General features: G+C 43.0%; 1 protein-coding gene across 2 annotated transcripts; it reads right to left on the bottom strand.

Annotated features, from left to right (window-relative positions):
• Window positions 1-1367: 1367 nt before the first annotated feature.
• On the bottom strand, window positions 1368-13501 carry sncgb (synuclein, gamma b (breast cancer-specific protein 1)). 2 transcript variants are annotated; one of them, XM_074662980.1, is made up of 6 exons: window positions 13089-13501; window positions 8686-8727; window positions 7601-7728; window positions 6767-6784; window positions 5913-5951; window positions 1368-3409 (listed from the first exon to the last, which is right to left on the bottom strand). In XM_074662980.1, exons 1-6 carry the CDS (start codon window positions 13207-13209, stop codon window positions 3401-3403), a joined length of 357 nt encoding a protein of 118 aa, XP_074519081.1. In that variant the 5' UTR covers window positions 13210-13501; the 3' UTR covers window positions 1368-3400. The 2 variants fall into 2 exon arrangements, with proteins under 2 accessions (XP_074519081.1, XP_074519082.1); XM_074662981.1 differs by lacking the exon at window positions 6767-6784 and having other exon boundaries at window positions 13089-13495.
• Between the last annotated feature and the right edge of the window lie 1073 nt (window positions 13502-14574).

Genomic DNA, 14574 nt, shown 5'->3' with positions numbered 1-14574 from the left:
CTCAACAAAAAAATGATCAATATCCCTCCAATATGTAGTTTAGACCCTTTTAGTGACTTCTAGATGATAAGTGATCTTTCTGTCTCCAAAAATCATGAGAGGATGACTCTGCTGCTGAGCCACAGCCGCCCAGGCGGGAGCACTGTAACTGTTTAGGCTACAAGCCAACCTCATCTTTCCCTCTTTGCCTCACCTAACACAACTAAAAGCCGGGTTGAGTCCCCCTCCCCATCACTCCAAAGCTTACAGAGCCTGTATGGTCTCAAAAACCAGCCTGTGAGGTCTACGCCCTGGTTTGATAGAGTCTGCCAGGTACTTGTTGCAGCTTGAGATAGTGTCAGAATGAAACTAACTGAAGAATTCTATCATGTGAAGAACATTTTAGGGTGAGGCTGTTATTTCCTCTTCGAGCAGCACAGTGAGACAGATACACTCTTTTATAACCAGCAGTCTGGACTTTATAATACTCTCCTTTCTGGTCTTCCACAAAATGCTGAATACTCTTCAGCAGCATGAGTCCTTCCAAAGACCAGAAAGAGAGCACACATCACAACTGTGTTTAAGTCTTTACACTGGCTGCCTATTAGCTTTAGATTTGATTTTATAATTCTTTTATTGGATTTTAAAGCATTACGAGGCCTGGCTCCAGACTTCGTCTCAGAGGGGATTTTAAGTTAATAACCAGAGCGGCCTCTTTGGTCTTCTGGCTCTTAGGCTCTGGGACACCCTGACGGAGGATCTGAGAAGAGCAACAAACGCTAATGATTTTAAACATAACGTAATGGCTAATCTATTCAGTCTGGCTTTCATATAGGGTTTTTATAATTTTTATAACTTTAATATTTATTATTTAACTGAATCTTTTATTGTCTTTTTTTAATTAATTATCTGAGCAACCCTGTATTTTTTGTGTTTTTTTTTTTTAACTTCAACTCTCGTTCTTACCCCTCTTATTTATTTATTTCATTTTATATATTTTTACTTTTTAAAATCTTATTTCTGTTGAACATTTTAGTTTATATCACTTCTAACTTGTAAACTGCCTTACATAGATTTAAAGGTGTGCGATAGTCTGTACTCTAAAATAGGTTTTTGGCATTATTCTATATTGTTTTCTTTATTTTTGTGATTAAAAAAATAAGAAAAAATAGTAATTATTTTATGTATTTCATAAGCATCTGTTGTAGCTGCATGTTTTGTTTTATGTTGCTTTTTATTCTCTTAAAGCAAAGTTATGCTAGCTAGGTACTGTACCACAAACAAAGTAGGAGCTAAATTAAGCATCATGTTTTTTTTGGTGGAAACATCTGATGCTGTTTGCTCTCCACTTAAGAAAATAACGATAACAACAAAAATTCTTGACACAGTTTCTGGATTTCAACAAAACCTTTTAATTCCACTGGTACTGTTTATAAAATCAGCGAATCTGCTTTGATGCCAACTTAAACGTGGTGTGCGATTTGTGTTTTTGTAGGGTTTGTGGTTCAGTGTTGTTTGGAGTGTGCTGTGTGTTAGTGTGTGTGATGTAGCGTGTCATCCGTGTGTGTGTGTGTGTGAGTGTGTGTGTGTGTGTGAATGTCAGATTGCTTCATAAGGCAACATGCAGTCATCAGTTTCCATTGGCCTCAAAGTAAAAACACACAAACCTGCTCCAGACACAAACACACTCTCACAAACACACACACTCACACACACACACACACACACACACACACACACACACATTGCTGGCTGAACAGGTTCTACGTTAACACACACATATATATTGAACACACACATACAGTGCTTACAGACACACACACTGATGCCAGGCAGACAAGCAGTGAGAGGTGACTGAGGGGAGAAGGAAGATCTCTGATTGGCTGAGACAGCTGATGGGTGAGAGCTTCAGAAAAGCAAGGTTTCACACTGAGTGAAGAAACTACCCTAAAAGAAGAACTTCATATCCCAGAATTCAAGCTGGACAAAGAACTACACATAAAGCTAATATATGCTGAAACCTAAACCTTCATTTTCATTTCCACACGCTACTAAAACTGAAGTTTCTCATCACAGACAGCCGGGCAACTTGCTTGTTTCTTTCTATGGCATGCACACAAAGACGGAAAATGCAACTACACAACAACAACGACGTGATCTGTATCAGCTGCTTGTGTCTTACCTTTGAGGTAAGATTTTTAAACCTAGTTTTCCTTTTCAATGTCCATGCACATAGCTTCATATGGTAGAAAACACAACTTGCGGCAGATATATTCTGCATGTCTGAGCTGGAGGGTTTGAAAATCTGAACCTTAAGTTTTATTTATCTAACCCCAACAAAGTCATGTTTTGGTTATTCTGAGGAGACATATGCAGATTTTATTTTTGAAGATAGAGATGGAAGAATTTTCTATGAACCAATCACAGCCTGAGAAACGACTTCCGGTTGTTTGGGTGGAAATGCTCCTGCCAATCAGATTTCCCTGACTGTTAAACACTTGGTGCCCGCGCCTTCTTGTGCGTATGGGTGCTGTGTATTGCTTCCTGGTGGTCGATGATGTGGTGATAACCCTGTTCCTAATAAATATCAAGACCAAACACACACAAAGCCATACAAAGCTACACACAAAACAGCCGCTTTACTCTACTGTTACGACACGAGACGAGTCATTCTACACACACGTGTTCATGCAGGCTACCGTAGCTAACTAACTACTGCACACACACACAACAGAGTGAGATCTGTTCTCAATGCCTCTGGAGATTTATTTGATACGCCAGCAGCTACACATGCACACACACACATACACACACAACTATCTAAGCTATGATGGAGAGAAAGGCAGAAAAAGATAACACATCCTCACACACCCTGCCTCAGTCACACAGTGAGTCATTGTTGTGTGTTGCCCAGTGTGTGTGTCTGTGCTGGCATCGACTGTATGAGCTGAATGTGTGTGTTTATTGCATGTGTGGAATGACGGTGTATCTCTTGTGTGTGTGTGTGTGTGTGTGTGAGTGTGTGAATGCATAGTGTGTTTGTGTGTGAGGTTTCCCTAAAGGTCGTTAGGCGTGTGGGGGACGGAGGCGGTAACAACAGCAGGTTTCATATCAGGACGACACTAACACACGGGTGAGGCGAGGGTGACACGGGCGGTGGAGGAGAAAAAGCTACAGGCTGCAGGAGGGTGGAGATAGGTGGGGGTTGGGGAGGGGGCATCACGCGGGGTGAGGCAGAGTGGGTGTGAGGAGAGTGGGAGGTGGGGGGGGCTCAGGTGCGGCATCCGGAAGAGTCTGTTTGAGTTGATTTTGGTTCTGTAAAGTCACAAAAAAATATGTCGAACATCTGGAGTCTGGTAGAGCGAGGCGAAGGGGAGCGAGGGGCCGCCGGAGAGCACGGGAAGGGTGGTCCTGAAGAAGACTAATACCCCTGGAAGGACAGAAAAAAGATAGAAATACACGTGAGGGATCAAAGACAAGATCTTTCATTTATAGAGTCCAAAAATAGTACAGGAGGTTGAGCTCTCAGTCATCAGCGCCCTCTTCTTTGGGAAAACTGACCAGTCAGGGTTTGGGAGGTAGACACACCCTTTCTAATGTCAAGAGTAGGCTCTCCTTTTTTAATCATTTGGAGGTGTTATTGCCTTTATTTAACAAGACAGCTGAAGAGCAACAGGAAATGTTGGGAATAGAGAGTGGTGGAAGACATGCAGCAAATGTGATGGCCTAATGAGTCGCTATGCAGGTGAGGCCAAGGTGCCCCAGAACTTTCCTTTTTTACAAAACTCAAAGTTAGGCCTTGGTCAGGCTTGGATTTTCTCCTAGTGATGCTCTATAAGCTGCCAGAGGACAACAAGCTCCAGTGTCTCTGTTTCATCATTCATATCTTGACATTGGTAATAAACTCCACACCATCCACAGAGTCCTTTTCTACTTTCAAGAGGAGTCTGAAGACTCATCTGTTCAGGGAACACTTAAGCCCTGTTTCCACCAAGTGGTTCAGTTTGGTTTGTCTAAATACAGCACACACTTTGTGGCATTTCCTGTGACTAAAACCAGGAAAAGTTCCCAAACTACTAACCCATACCATCCCACTTGTTAGTACCCTTCTGTTGGGGTACCAGACATACTGATCCAACCCCAGAAGGTGGAGCTAGAAACACTGCAGTCCATTGGTTGGTCGAAAGAATCGTCACTTCCTGTGTGACAGCTTGGTTGTTCTTTGTAACAAAGAGCCATGGGCCATTCACAAAGAAGACGAAATGCTGGATGTCTTCCATTGTTGCTCTTGATTTATTTATTAGCAGGGTACACTGGGTTACGTTGCTATGCCGTCACACTACTATGTAGCTGATGCAGCTATCAGCATCTGACTTATGGTACGGCCACACCAAACACGAATTTGCGTTGGAATTACATACAAAGTCAATGCAAAGACGGGGTTGGACGCCGATTTGCCCTGGATGGCGCATGTAGAGCGTTGGCGCATTTGGAGCATTTGCGCGTTTGGAGCGTTCGCTCATTTGGGCGTCAGACGCCTCTACGCTCAAGTTGAAAATATTTAACTTTCAACGCAAATTCGCGTGAGGCTGTGCCGCGGCAGCCAATCAGCGATGACATTCCCCCACAATGTCATTGATTGGATGACGTTGGGGGGGGGACCACCAGGAAGATGGAGGAGAAAATAATCTGTGTGGTGTCATCCTGAGTTATACGATGAGTTATGCGATGTGTACTCTACAGAGACCGGAAAAAAAGGAGCAGGCTTGGGTGAAAGTCGCTGAGGAGACAGGTTTTGAATGTAAGTTCTGTAAATATTTGTTTCCAGCTGGATTTGCCTGAACAAGTCATCACTGAGTCCGACTGTGTTTTCCTCAGTGGAGTTTTGAGCCTGATAGAGAGGAGGAAAGCGCGGGGCAGGGGCAGAGCCAGGGAAAAGATGGAAGTTCTCTGCGGTCCTCTCTTTACTCGACCCCTTCATTATCCCCGGGGAGACCTCCAGGAACATGGGTCTGGGGTTCGGGGGTTCAGGGGGTTGAGGATGAGGTCGCAGGGAACAGCCAGGCAAGGCCGGTGGGTTACCAGGGAGAGGCAGCAGGCCTTGATTGTGATCTCCAAAGTTTTCATACACTCTCCTGTCATACTTTTGAAACCACAGCTCATTGTTTTTCAGATGCTCTTTTGGGCTTTCGGTTTTTAAATGAGCAGGCTCTCTACTCCGCATGCGCAGTGACGCACTAACGCGAATTCACCCCCCAGCTTGTCAAAACATTCCAGCGTTCAGACATGGGCATTCACGCGGTGAGTTACAGGCGTGACGCGCGTTTAAATTCGCAAGTTCGTGTTTGGTGTGGCTGCAGCATTACAGGCCGCCTTCCAAGAAGGGTATGGTTTTCTGTGGAAATGCAAACAGATTCAGGCTTTACCGGTCTGACCTGTACCAAACTGTACTAATCCACACCTGACTGCTTGGTGGAAACAGGGCTGAACAGTATTGTTGATGTTGAACTATTAGATGTGGTTATATCATAAAGATAAAATAAAATAAGAGTCACTTCTTCTGGCACTAGATGGCAGCACCTGCCACCAAAAAAACCTAAAACACTTTGACGCACCAACTAAGGTTTTTCCCTCCAGTCTAAATTCTTGCTTGTGCTGTGCCTTGCTTTGGACAACAGCGTCTGCTAAATGAAATTGTAGAGTTGTAAAAATAACTAATATTCTGTTTTGAGTACTATGATGCTCTGGATCACAGATTTTTTTCCACTCAGGAAAAACTAAAAACAAGAAAAGATCCTCTGCAGACTGAAATGACTCTTCTGAGACTGTACAGTCTTTTCAGTAATTAACAGTTAAAAAAGTTGCTGCACCCTAACAAAAGTTTGACTCCACCGAGCTGCTGCTCTGCTTTTATCTCCAATCTGTTTCCTTACCTCTCCTCCCTCTCCACCCTCCATTCCTCCGTATTCTCCCTGCAGGAGGAAACAAGAAGAGAGGGGAACAAATCAGACATGAAAAAAGAGGTGGAGCTGTCTGGGAGGATGAAAGGATGGGGTAATGGCAGGGCAGACGGCCTCAAGCACCAATGGGCAACTAGCTTTCGTTTTCCTCCGTCTGACATAATAAACCTCTTAAGCCTACAAAGAACATGCTGTTCGGCTGGCTCTGCTCTTATTATCATGCTTAAACTCTCCCCCTGCAGGCTCAGTTAGTGGATTACAGATTTACAGGATCCTTCACCTGGTGCTCAAACTCTGCTCTGCATCTGTGCATGCCATGAGTGTAACCGTGTTAGCTTCTCTGACGTGCTGGTGATGTGGCTTCAAAGCTACACTGAGAGGCCGTGTGGTTAGAAATGCAGAGTTTTAGTATCCCTGTTATTTAAATCTTAAATCAGCGAGCATCAGGAGGTCAGAGGAAGAGGTTCTTATGCATTCACAGAAGCAAAATTCAAATCAAAGTTTTATAAAAGCGATCAGAAAATTTAGATTTATTTTATTTCCCTCCTCCTCTTGATGCTCACCTACTTATCTCAGTTAACTGGGAGTTAGACTCTATGTTGCAGGTTTATAGTCTACACATGTAACTTTTAATCCAATCCAACTCTCCTACCATGACCATGATGGGTCTGCATGGTCACTGCAGGTTTGTTGGATCAGATCGTGCAGGTTTTCTTTGTACTCCAGTTAGTGCACGTAACAGCATGCAGGTTTATGCCCTCTCTTTCCTCAACCCCAGCCCACCCCAGCATGACCTATGACCCCACAATGCTCTGTCCAATAAGCACCTCATATACGGGCTCCTCCTATCAGAGAAACACAGATGAGACACAAACAACACAAAAAAAAAACAGAACGTAAGAACGACAGCGACACAGAACCACACACGAGACAGAAGCAAAGTACACAAAAACACAGTGTTCAAATAAACGATCAAACACCAACAACACAGAACAAAACAAAACATGCAGGACACAGAAAGTTAGATGAGAGGTCATCTAACATCAAAATATGTTTGAGGACAGCTCAGCCAGAAAAATAATCAGATATAACATCAGAAAATGTTTCTGTAAAATTCTGTAAAGGTCATTTACTGAAATCCATTTGAGTTGAAAATGCAGCTTGTATCAAAAATTGATATGCGATTTATTGCGGTTAAAATATAATTAATTGGAATTAATCACGATTAATAAATTCAAATGCTTCTAATGAGTCCCACTACTAGTGGGATGAAGATCTGATCAGCTGTTGAAATATTCCAGATAAATTGTAAAACTGTATTAAGTGACGAGTAATGGGAAGGTGCCGTAAAGACGTGCAGAACAGGGAGAAATGTTATCATGTTTTCTATACTTTGTTTTATGTTTCATATTTCTCTGTGGACTGAAACTACTTTTTCAAGTGAGAAGTTTAAGAGATAAAAATCTACATTTTGCCACAGAGATATATTTTAAGAAATATTTTTAAAGGTTGCTCTGTAACACCTGATGACAAACTGTTTTTTTTGTAGCTTTTATCACCTTACTTCAAATTTTCTTATCATTCTTATTAACCAGACTAAGGACCTCTAAACAGATAATTTATCTTAATAATCTTAATCACTTCCCAGTCTGGTTACTGACCTGGTTGACCAGCCCGGTTGATGCAGCGACGTTCTCCACCCCCTCGATGGTTGCCTGTGAAACTTCGTTAGCCGCTCCCACGGTTGTGTCTCCAACGATGTTGGCCTGATCCACGGTCCTGTTGGCCACTGTCACGCAGAGTGGAGGATGGTAAGTGACACAAGTACACACTTGAAATGTTAAGATAATGCTAATACCTGAACACTTGAACACACATTTTAAGAAACACTAAACACACACCTGTGTGATGTCATACTATGTTTGTATACGACCTAGCCAACATTACTGTTGACTAGAAAACCGCTGAAGGGTAACGTTGTTTTTATGACTTGTGGCAAAGGCCGTGGATAGTTACTACATGTTTTGTTGTTTTTAAAAAGCTTTTATGATCATACTACATACTACATACTACATTTAAAGGCAAAAAGAAGAAAGTGGTTTATTGCTAATGTTAGCTGTTGTGCAAAACAGCTAGTGCTATCAAAAGCTGTGTTTCAACTGCAGGAACTTTCCAATGGAACTACATGAAACTAGGGTCTAAAATAAGTTCTTGGGTGTAACATTTTTCATCCTTTCATGATAAGATGACCCCAACTGTGATGGCCTTGGTTGGTTTAATAACTCCAAAACAATGGTCTTCTTTGAGCTTCAGGGAGTGAATGTGTCTCAGTCAGCTCCCAGTGTTACAGTCTGATCACGTTCTATGTCATTTTTGCTGAATGGTTTACTCTTTTTACACTCACTGCCCTCTACTGGTCTGGTGCTGTTTTGCAAGATTTACCTGAGTCATCGACCTAATGGTCCAAACATGGACAAACAAGGAAGGAGCAACAGGAACTATTTAGTCCTCTGGCTGAAAGGCAGTTAAAATGTTAGCTAGCTGGAAATATGAAATATGAAATATGAAATACTTTGCTACTTTACACCTAGATTAGATGTTATCATACTTGGCAGACAGAGAATATATTTTAGATTTATAAAACTAAAGGACTCAAGCCCCTGCCTCAGAGTACTTAAAAAACTGTTTAATTCCCTCCTCTCATGTCCAAAGAATCATAAGTCTATGCTGCAAAAGCTTTTCTTACCTGTGTTTACTGATGACACAACTCCCTCCTTTGTCTTGCTGCCTGAGGATCAAAGACAGATCACATCAACATGAATTTAAAGATTTTATTTATTTTTTTTTTTATTTTTATTTTTTTTGATTTGATTTATTTCGGTCAATTTAACAGTGGAAAATAAATACTGAAAGTAGAAAAATACAAAGGCAAAAAAACAAACAGAAAATGATCGAGCCGTCAAAAAAAAAAAAAACCCAAAAAACAGAGACTGACCGAAAAGGTGTAGGCTGAAGCAGAGCTTATAACGCCTACCCTTTGATGTTACCTATGAAAATATACTATGAAAATAAATTAAAAAATCCACATTTTGTATCAGTAGTTTTGGGGCCCGATATGCAACAACGACCTGAAATATAGTCTAAAAAAATGTAATGAAGCCTGAAATGCAATAACTGGTGGATAATGTAGCAAATGTGCTGAGCCCAAAAAGTAATTAAAAAAAGTAATAGAACCTAAAATGTAACAATACTGAACTAAAATGTGACAAATTCTTACATTTAAGGGCTTTGTTACGTTTTCTTTTTTATTACATTTTGGGTTGTTGTTGTTACAAATCGGGCTTAAACAAGCCCTATGGGAAAAGAGTCACAGTTATTACTTTTGAAGCGTCCGTGTTACACAACCATGAGCCAAACCAAACCAAAGTCACTTAAAGCCTTCTGATTTCTAAGAACATGCCTTGATATAGTCTGACAAGAACTGAGTTAAAATAGTGATACACATTTAAACATAATATGCCTCCATGTTTCCAGCATTGTGCTGTTTTATAAAATATTTGCAACATGCAACAATATCGTATGATTAAAGATGACTCAACATTAAAGAAGTGTAACCCCTTCACCACTGCACAGTGACTTTCCTCCACCTTCTCCCCTTTTATCTACCCCTGCTTTCCTAAAGTGAACAGATTTACTGGATAATGGGACTCTGCAGGAACCAGGGAGGGTGTTGGAGGAAGAGGTAGACATCCTGCAGAGCTGGAAAAGTCAGGAACCAGTTCCAAAGGTGCTCAAACTTATGGCTAAGTCAGCTCAAGTGATTATACACAATTGTGTTGTAGTCCAGTCACTACACTTTGAGTCAAGTCTGAGTCAAATCTGAGTCACCTGAAAAAAATCGTTTGAGTCCAAGATGAGTCTTCTTTGTGAAAATCATTCATTAGAAAGAGGATAGCTGTGAACTCCATCTGCTGACTGTTTGATTCTGGGCTGACGGTGTGGGTAGAAAAAACATTTCTTTGAATAACATGAGCATCTAATGAATCTTGAAGACGACTCCTGAGAATCTCTGACCATATGGTTGAGTCACTCGAACTTAACAGTCACATAATCCACTGTCTGATGAAGCTTTAGCATCTCATGTTCTTTTTGTTCTTGTCCCCATCTTCTCCTGGATTATTCTACACATCCTGTGAGATGCACTGCTTTGACTGACGATCACCGTGAAATCAAGAAGAGCCAAATGCTCAATCTGAAGCTTGTCTTTGTCCTGTAGCTAAATGTGCATGCAGTGTTCCTCTCTATCTTCTGAGTCAAACTGCAGTCTCAAGTTGGAGTTATCAGCGAGTCCAAATTGAGTCACAGGTCCTGAAAATCATGTCCACTTCTTTCTAAGCTGCTGTCCCCCCTGAGACTCCAGGACATGTCTTCCTAAGGTGTCATATCAGCAGCATCTGTCCTAAAAATACACTCAGAGCCCTTTGTTACCACGCCGGCTGCAAAAAATGAAGCCTTTTTCAGCTTGGATTGCTCAGTTTACTTCTGTTTTTATCTGTCAACCTTGAGAACTGGTTGCTGGTGTTCAAGCCCTCTGTAAAGTCAGCTGAGTTAACAGTTAGTGTATTTAATGAACAGATTTTCAGCAGTACCTCACCGTTTCCTCTCTTTGCACAGCAGCACTGTGCTCATTTCATTATGATCCCAAGCAGATTAAACTGTGGTTACATAATCTGGCAGAATGAGGGAACAGAAGTAGAAACGTACCATTTTCTGAAAAGATGAAAGGGGACGAGGGAAAGGTAGAAGCAGATGAAACAAAAAAAGGAAGAGTGGAGATATTTTTGCACACTGACTGTTCTCTTTGGGCTCATTCACACAGATGCTGCCCTCCTGCATCCAGCCATCCTCGCTCTGGCTCCTGCTCTCCTCCATCTCTCTGCACGCTCCTCGTGCTACATGAGCCACGTGCCTGAGTACTGAGCAGTACTGCAGCACAGCCCGTCACACACATACAGCACACATACACAGACACACACACTGCAATGACACAGCTTCTCTCTCCCAGTCAGCAGAGGGAGCCCCTTAAGTGTCACTGTGAATTTCTGTGAGTCCGTCTGTCACCATCCAGCTCGATCTGCAGAAACACGTTCTCCCTCTTCTCATTTAGTTTTCACTTCCACTAAAATGCTTCTGCAAATGCAACTCTAGGCGATGCACGAAGGGTGTTTAGAGCAATTTCTGAAATGCTCCTCATCATATATGATAATCCAGATCCTGAGCTTGCATCACTAGAGCATGATTGTAGGGATTTGTGAAGTGTGTGGATGCTTTTTCTTATCAGGGAATAATGGATTAATGGTGCAAAAATTAAAGCTTTGGTTAGTGGTTCCAGAGGAGGATTTGTGCTTTAGAGATGAAAGCTCAGATACTTCCCTTACATAATGAACAATTTATATTCAGGGCACGTGCTGGCAGCAACGTTAAAGATTTACTGAATGTCCCTAAAACATTTATGTGCATGGACGATGGAAGATGTGCAGGGGAAGTTAAGTAAAGATGTCTCCCTTTAAAAAAACCTTAAAAAATATATGAATTATATGTTTTTGTGTCAGGAAGAGAACCACAAACACAACAACCAGCACAAATCCTGCTCTGGAAATCTGAAAATGATGATTGAATATGTGATTCTCTGTGTTTGTTCTTATTTAATCTTGGCTCACGTCACGCCGTCTGCCTGGGTTTGGCCCGTTGATGACGGCCTGCAGACCTGCGTGTGCCCACAGTTTCGCCCTGATGTCTGCACTCTGCTGCAGGCAGATACAGTGTTTTATCCGAGCCATCGACCCTCTTCACCTCAACGATCACACCCCCCCTCCTCCTCTTCCTCTCCTCTTCCTCCTTCTGTGTCCCTTCTTCTTTTTCCTCAGTTTACTTTCACCTGAGTCACATCCCTCCATCACTGCATAGTAACTCCTCTATTCCTCCCTCTTTTTCTGTCCCTCCATCTGTTCATACACGAGACCAGAAGCTCAGCCTTTACTGACATAACACCCCCCTTCTCTTTCTCTCCCCCTGTGCATCCCTCCATCCTCTCCTTGGATAGGTGGTGATGTTAGTGGTGGGGGTTGATATTTTGAGAGCTGTGGGGGAGGAAGGTGGTTAGTCATCAGAGCATCACATCTGGCGGGCAACGCACGTTCATGCTTCAGCCTGAGCACAAGGATGGGGTGAGAGTAAAGGGAAGGGGGGGGGTCGATGGGATGGTAACTGCTGCAGTGCAAAAGTGATCCTTCCCTCCCTCCCTCCCTCCTTCCCCTCTCCGTCCCCTAGCTCGTGATATTGACTCTTTGCATCCTGTAAAGATACGTTTTTCGACATCACTGCTCGTGTCCAGACTTCCACTCCGCTAACTCCTCACCCATCCTCCTGCTCTTACACCCATCCTCCCTCCTCCCTCCCCCTCTTTAAGCGGCCCTAAAAGCCTGCTACTCGGGGTAACCTTGGGATGTGACGCATTAGCTGCTCCAGCTAACGTAAGAGTGCACAAAAAGAACAGCATGTCCGTAAAGCCTCTTATGCATCATTAAAAAGTACAAATTCATCATTTCTGCCCGTTTGAAAAAGGCTTGATGTCTTTTTTAAAATTTTTTGCTCTCCATTTATGCATCTTTTTAAAAAAACCCTAAAGACATGTTTGTTGTCTGCTCAGTAAAGGTCAGCCTGTAGTTTTCAGTGGTTATAGAGACTAAATCACTGAATTGTGTCCGTCACAGGACATCCCTCTGCAGACTTCACTCCTCTTCTCTCTTTTTCCCTTATTCAATTTTCACCTGTGACAAAACCAAAATTACAACTTTTTCCATCTTATCCTCTTTTCTCACTCTTCACACCCCCACCCTCTGCCCTGCACCAGTCCTGCAGCAGTATCCTTCCTCCTCCTCCTCCTCCTCCTCCTCCTTCTGCTCCTGTCACTTCTCACAAGTGTCCCAGACGTGGACACCCATGGGACCCCACCTCAAAAAACAGATGATGCAACCACTTTAACCGGAGACAACATGAAACAAATGAACCCAGCTCCCCCCCAAACAACCTTTTTTTCCCTCCTCCCTGAAACACGGCTCAGCTCCACAGAGTCGATGTGTTACGTACCTACATACATCACCCCTTCCTTGGTCTTGGCTGCTGCCTCCTCCATGCCAGCTTTGGTTTTCTCTGCAGCGGCCACCACCCCCTCCTTGGCCATGGAGAACCCCTTCATCAGTACATCCATTTTGGGCGACGAGACGGCTGGGCTCCCCTGCTCCAAACGGGCCTGGCTGGCTGGCTTTGCTGGTGCTTACAGTGAGCGTGCAGGAGAGATGATGCGAGATGTCAGAGTGTGCTTGTCTATGTGAGTATGTGAGTGTGTGTTTGTGTGTGTGCGTGTGTCTCTGAGTGTGTGTGTGTGTGTGTGAGACGGTGGCTCCTCCTCCCTTCGGTGCTACAACAGAGGACTGAGAGGACCGCACAGCAGGGCTACAGCACGCAGACTGAGAGCGAGAGGGGGGGAGGAAACAGCCGGTACGCACGAGATGAAGAGAAGAGGAGGAGGAGAGACGACCGGATGCTGCAGCATTTTCAAGTTATGCTGCAATCCCGCGCCTCGACCACGCCTCCATCTCTCATCCATCTTTCTCCAGATGATTCTCACTCAGGCTCAGCCTCTGGCTCGCTCTTTGCATATTCTGATTGACAGCTTGCTGTGGACACACCTTTCTGGATGCTGAGCTTGTGAGCCGTGTTACATAACAAGCAGAGCATCAGCGCTGGAGGCAAAGAGGATTTTTTTTTTCTGACATCATATGCCTTGTGAGATTTAAACATGTTATCTGTAATCACACAGTTTGTCCTAAAGATACACACATTCTTTCATTTTCTCACCCACTCTTCTCTCAGCTCACACATGACTATTTTACACCAGAATATTCACTTTAACTGAACCCAGACAGACAGAGTCCCTGCAGCTTCTTGTTTTATTATTGTCCGAGCAGACAAAATGCTTTGTCATCTCCACCTGGATGAGTCACAGCTTCCCCTCCCTCCTTTTCTTGCTCATCGTCCCAATTCTCCCAGACATGCCGACTCAGCAGCACAGTAAATCTGTGGGTAGTTTTGAGAACAGCTTCATTCCTCTTCATTCTGTGCTCCACTTTTTGTACAAACAGGAGCCAGTCAAGAAGAGATGATTAATCACACCAAGCTGCTCAGAGTCTAAAGAGTTTGTTCTCTTTATAAAGAAAGGCTGATGATTTGACAGGGCTGTGCAGGAATGAGGATGTGTTGCATGTTGAATCAGGCTGTCTGGATTTCTGCTGCCCTCTGGTGGCTTTGACATGAACAGCGTCATGACACAGCAGTATGGTAAGCCTCTAATAAATGAGTCTATGTTGCATTGTGAAATCAAACATTATAAATAATATTATTTCTCTGAGAGATTTATTTTTGCAGCAAGTTTAGGAGGAGTTTTTCACAAACAAGCTTAAAGTTGGTGTTTGTTTTCTGTTTGTGTCATCTGAATGACACAGCATCCTGTTTCTTTTAGGAATGGAGTTGCTACTGTTTTAATACTTAAACTTGTTTAATCCTCCTAGCAACA

This window comes from Halichoeres trimaculatus, unplaced genomic scaffold, assembly GCF_033239565.1.
Source record: "Halichoeres trimaculatus isolate MK-OKI-2021-1 unplaced genomic scaffold, fHalTri1.1 fHalTri1_scaffold_23, whole genome shotgun sequence".
Taxonomy (NCBI): Eukaryota; Metazoa; Chordata; class Actinopteri; order Labriformes; family Labridae; genus Halichoeres; species Halichoeres trimaculatus.
Note: the sequence above shows the minus strand (reverse complement) of the source record. Positions and strands in the feature narration are given on the sequence as shown.

Bases quoted from the DNA above. Each gene is read 5' to 3' on its own strand.
- sncgb (XM_074662980.1), bottom strand. From the start codon at position 13,209: ATGGATGTACTGATGAAGGGGTTCTCCATGGCCAAGGAGGGGGTGGTG. The intron at 8,728-13,088 runs GTACGTAACACA...TTTGATCCTCAG, and splicing joins GGAAGGGGTGATGTATGTAG to GCAGCAAGACAAAGGAGGGA. The intron at 7,729-8,685 runs GTAAGAAAAGCT...TCTGCGTGACAG, and splicing joins TGTGTCATCAGTAAACACAG to TGGCCAACAGGACCGTGGAT.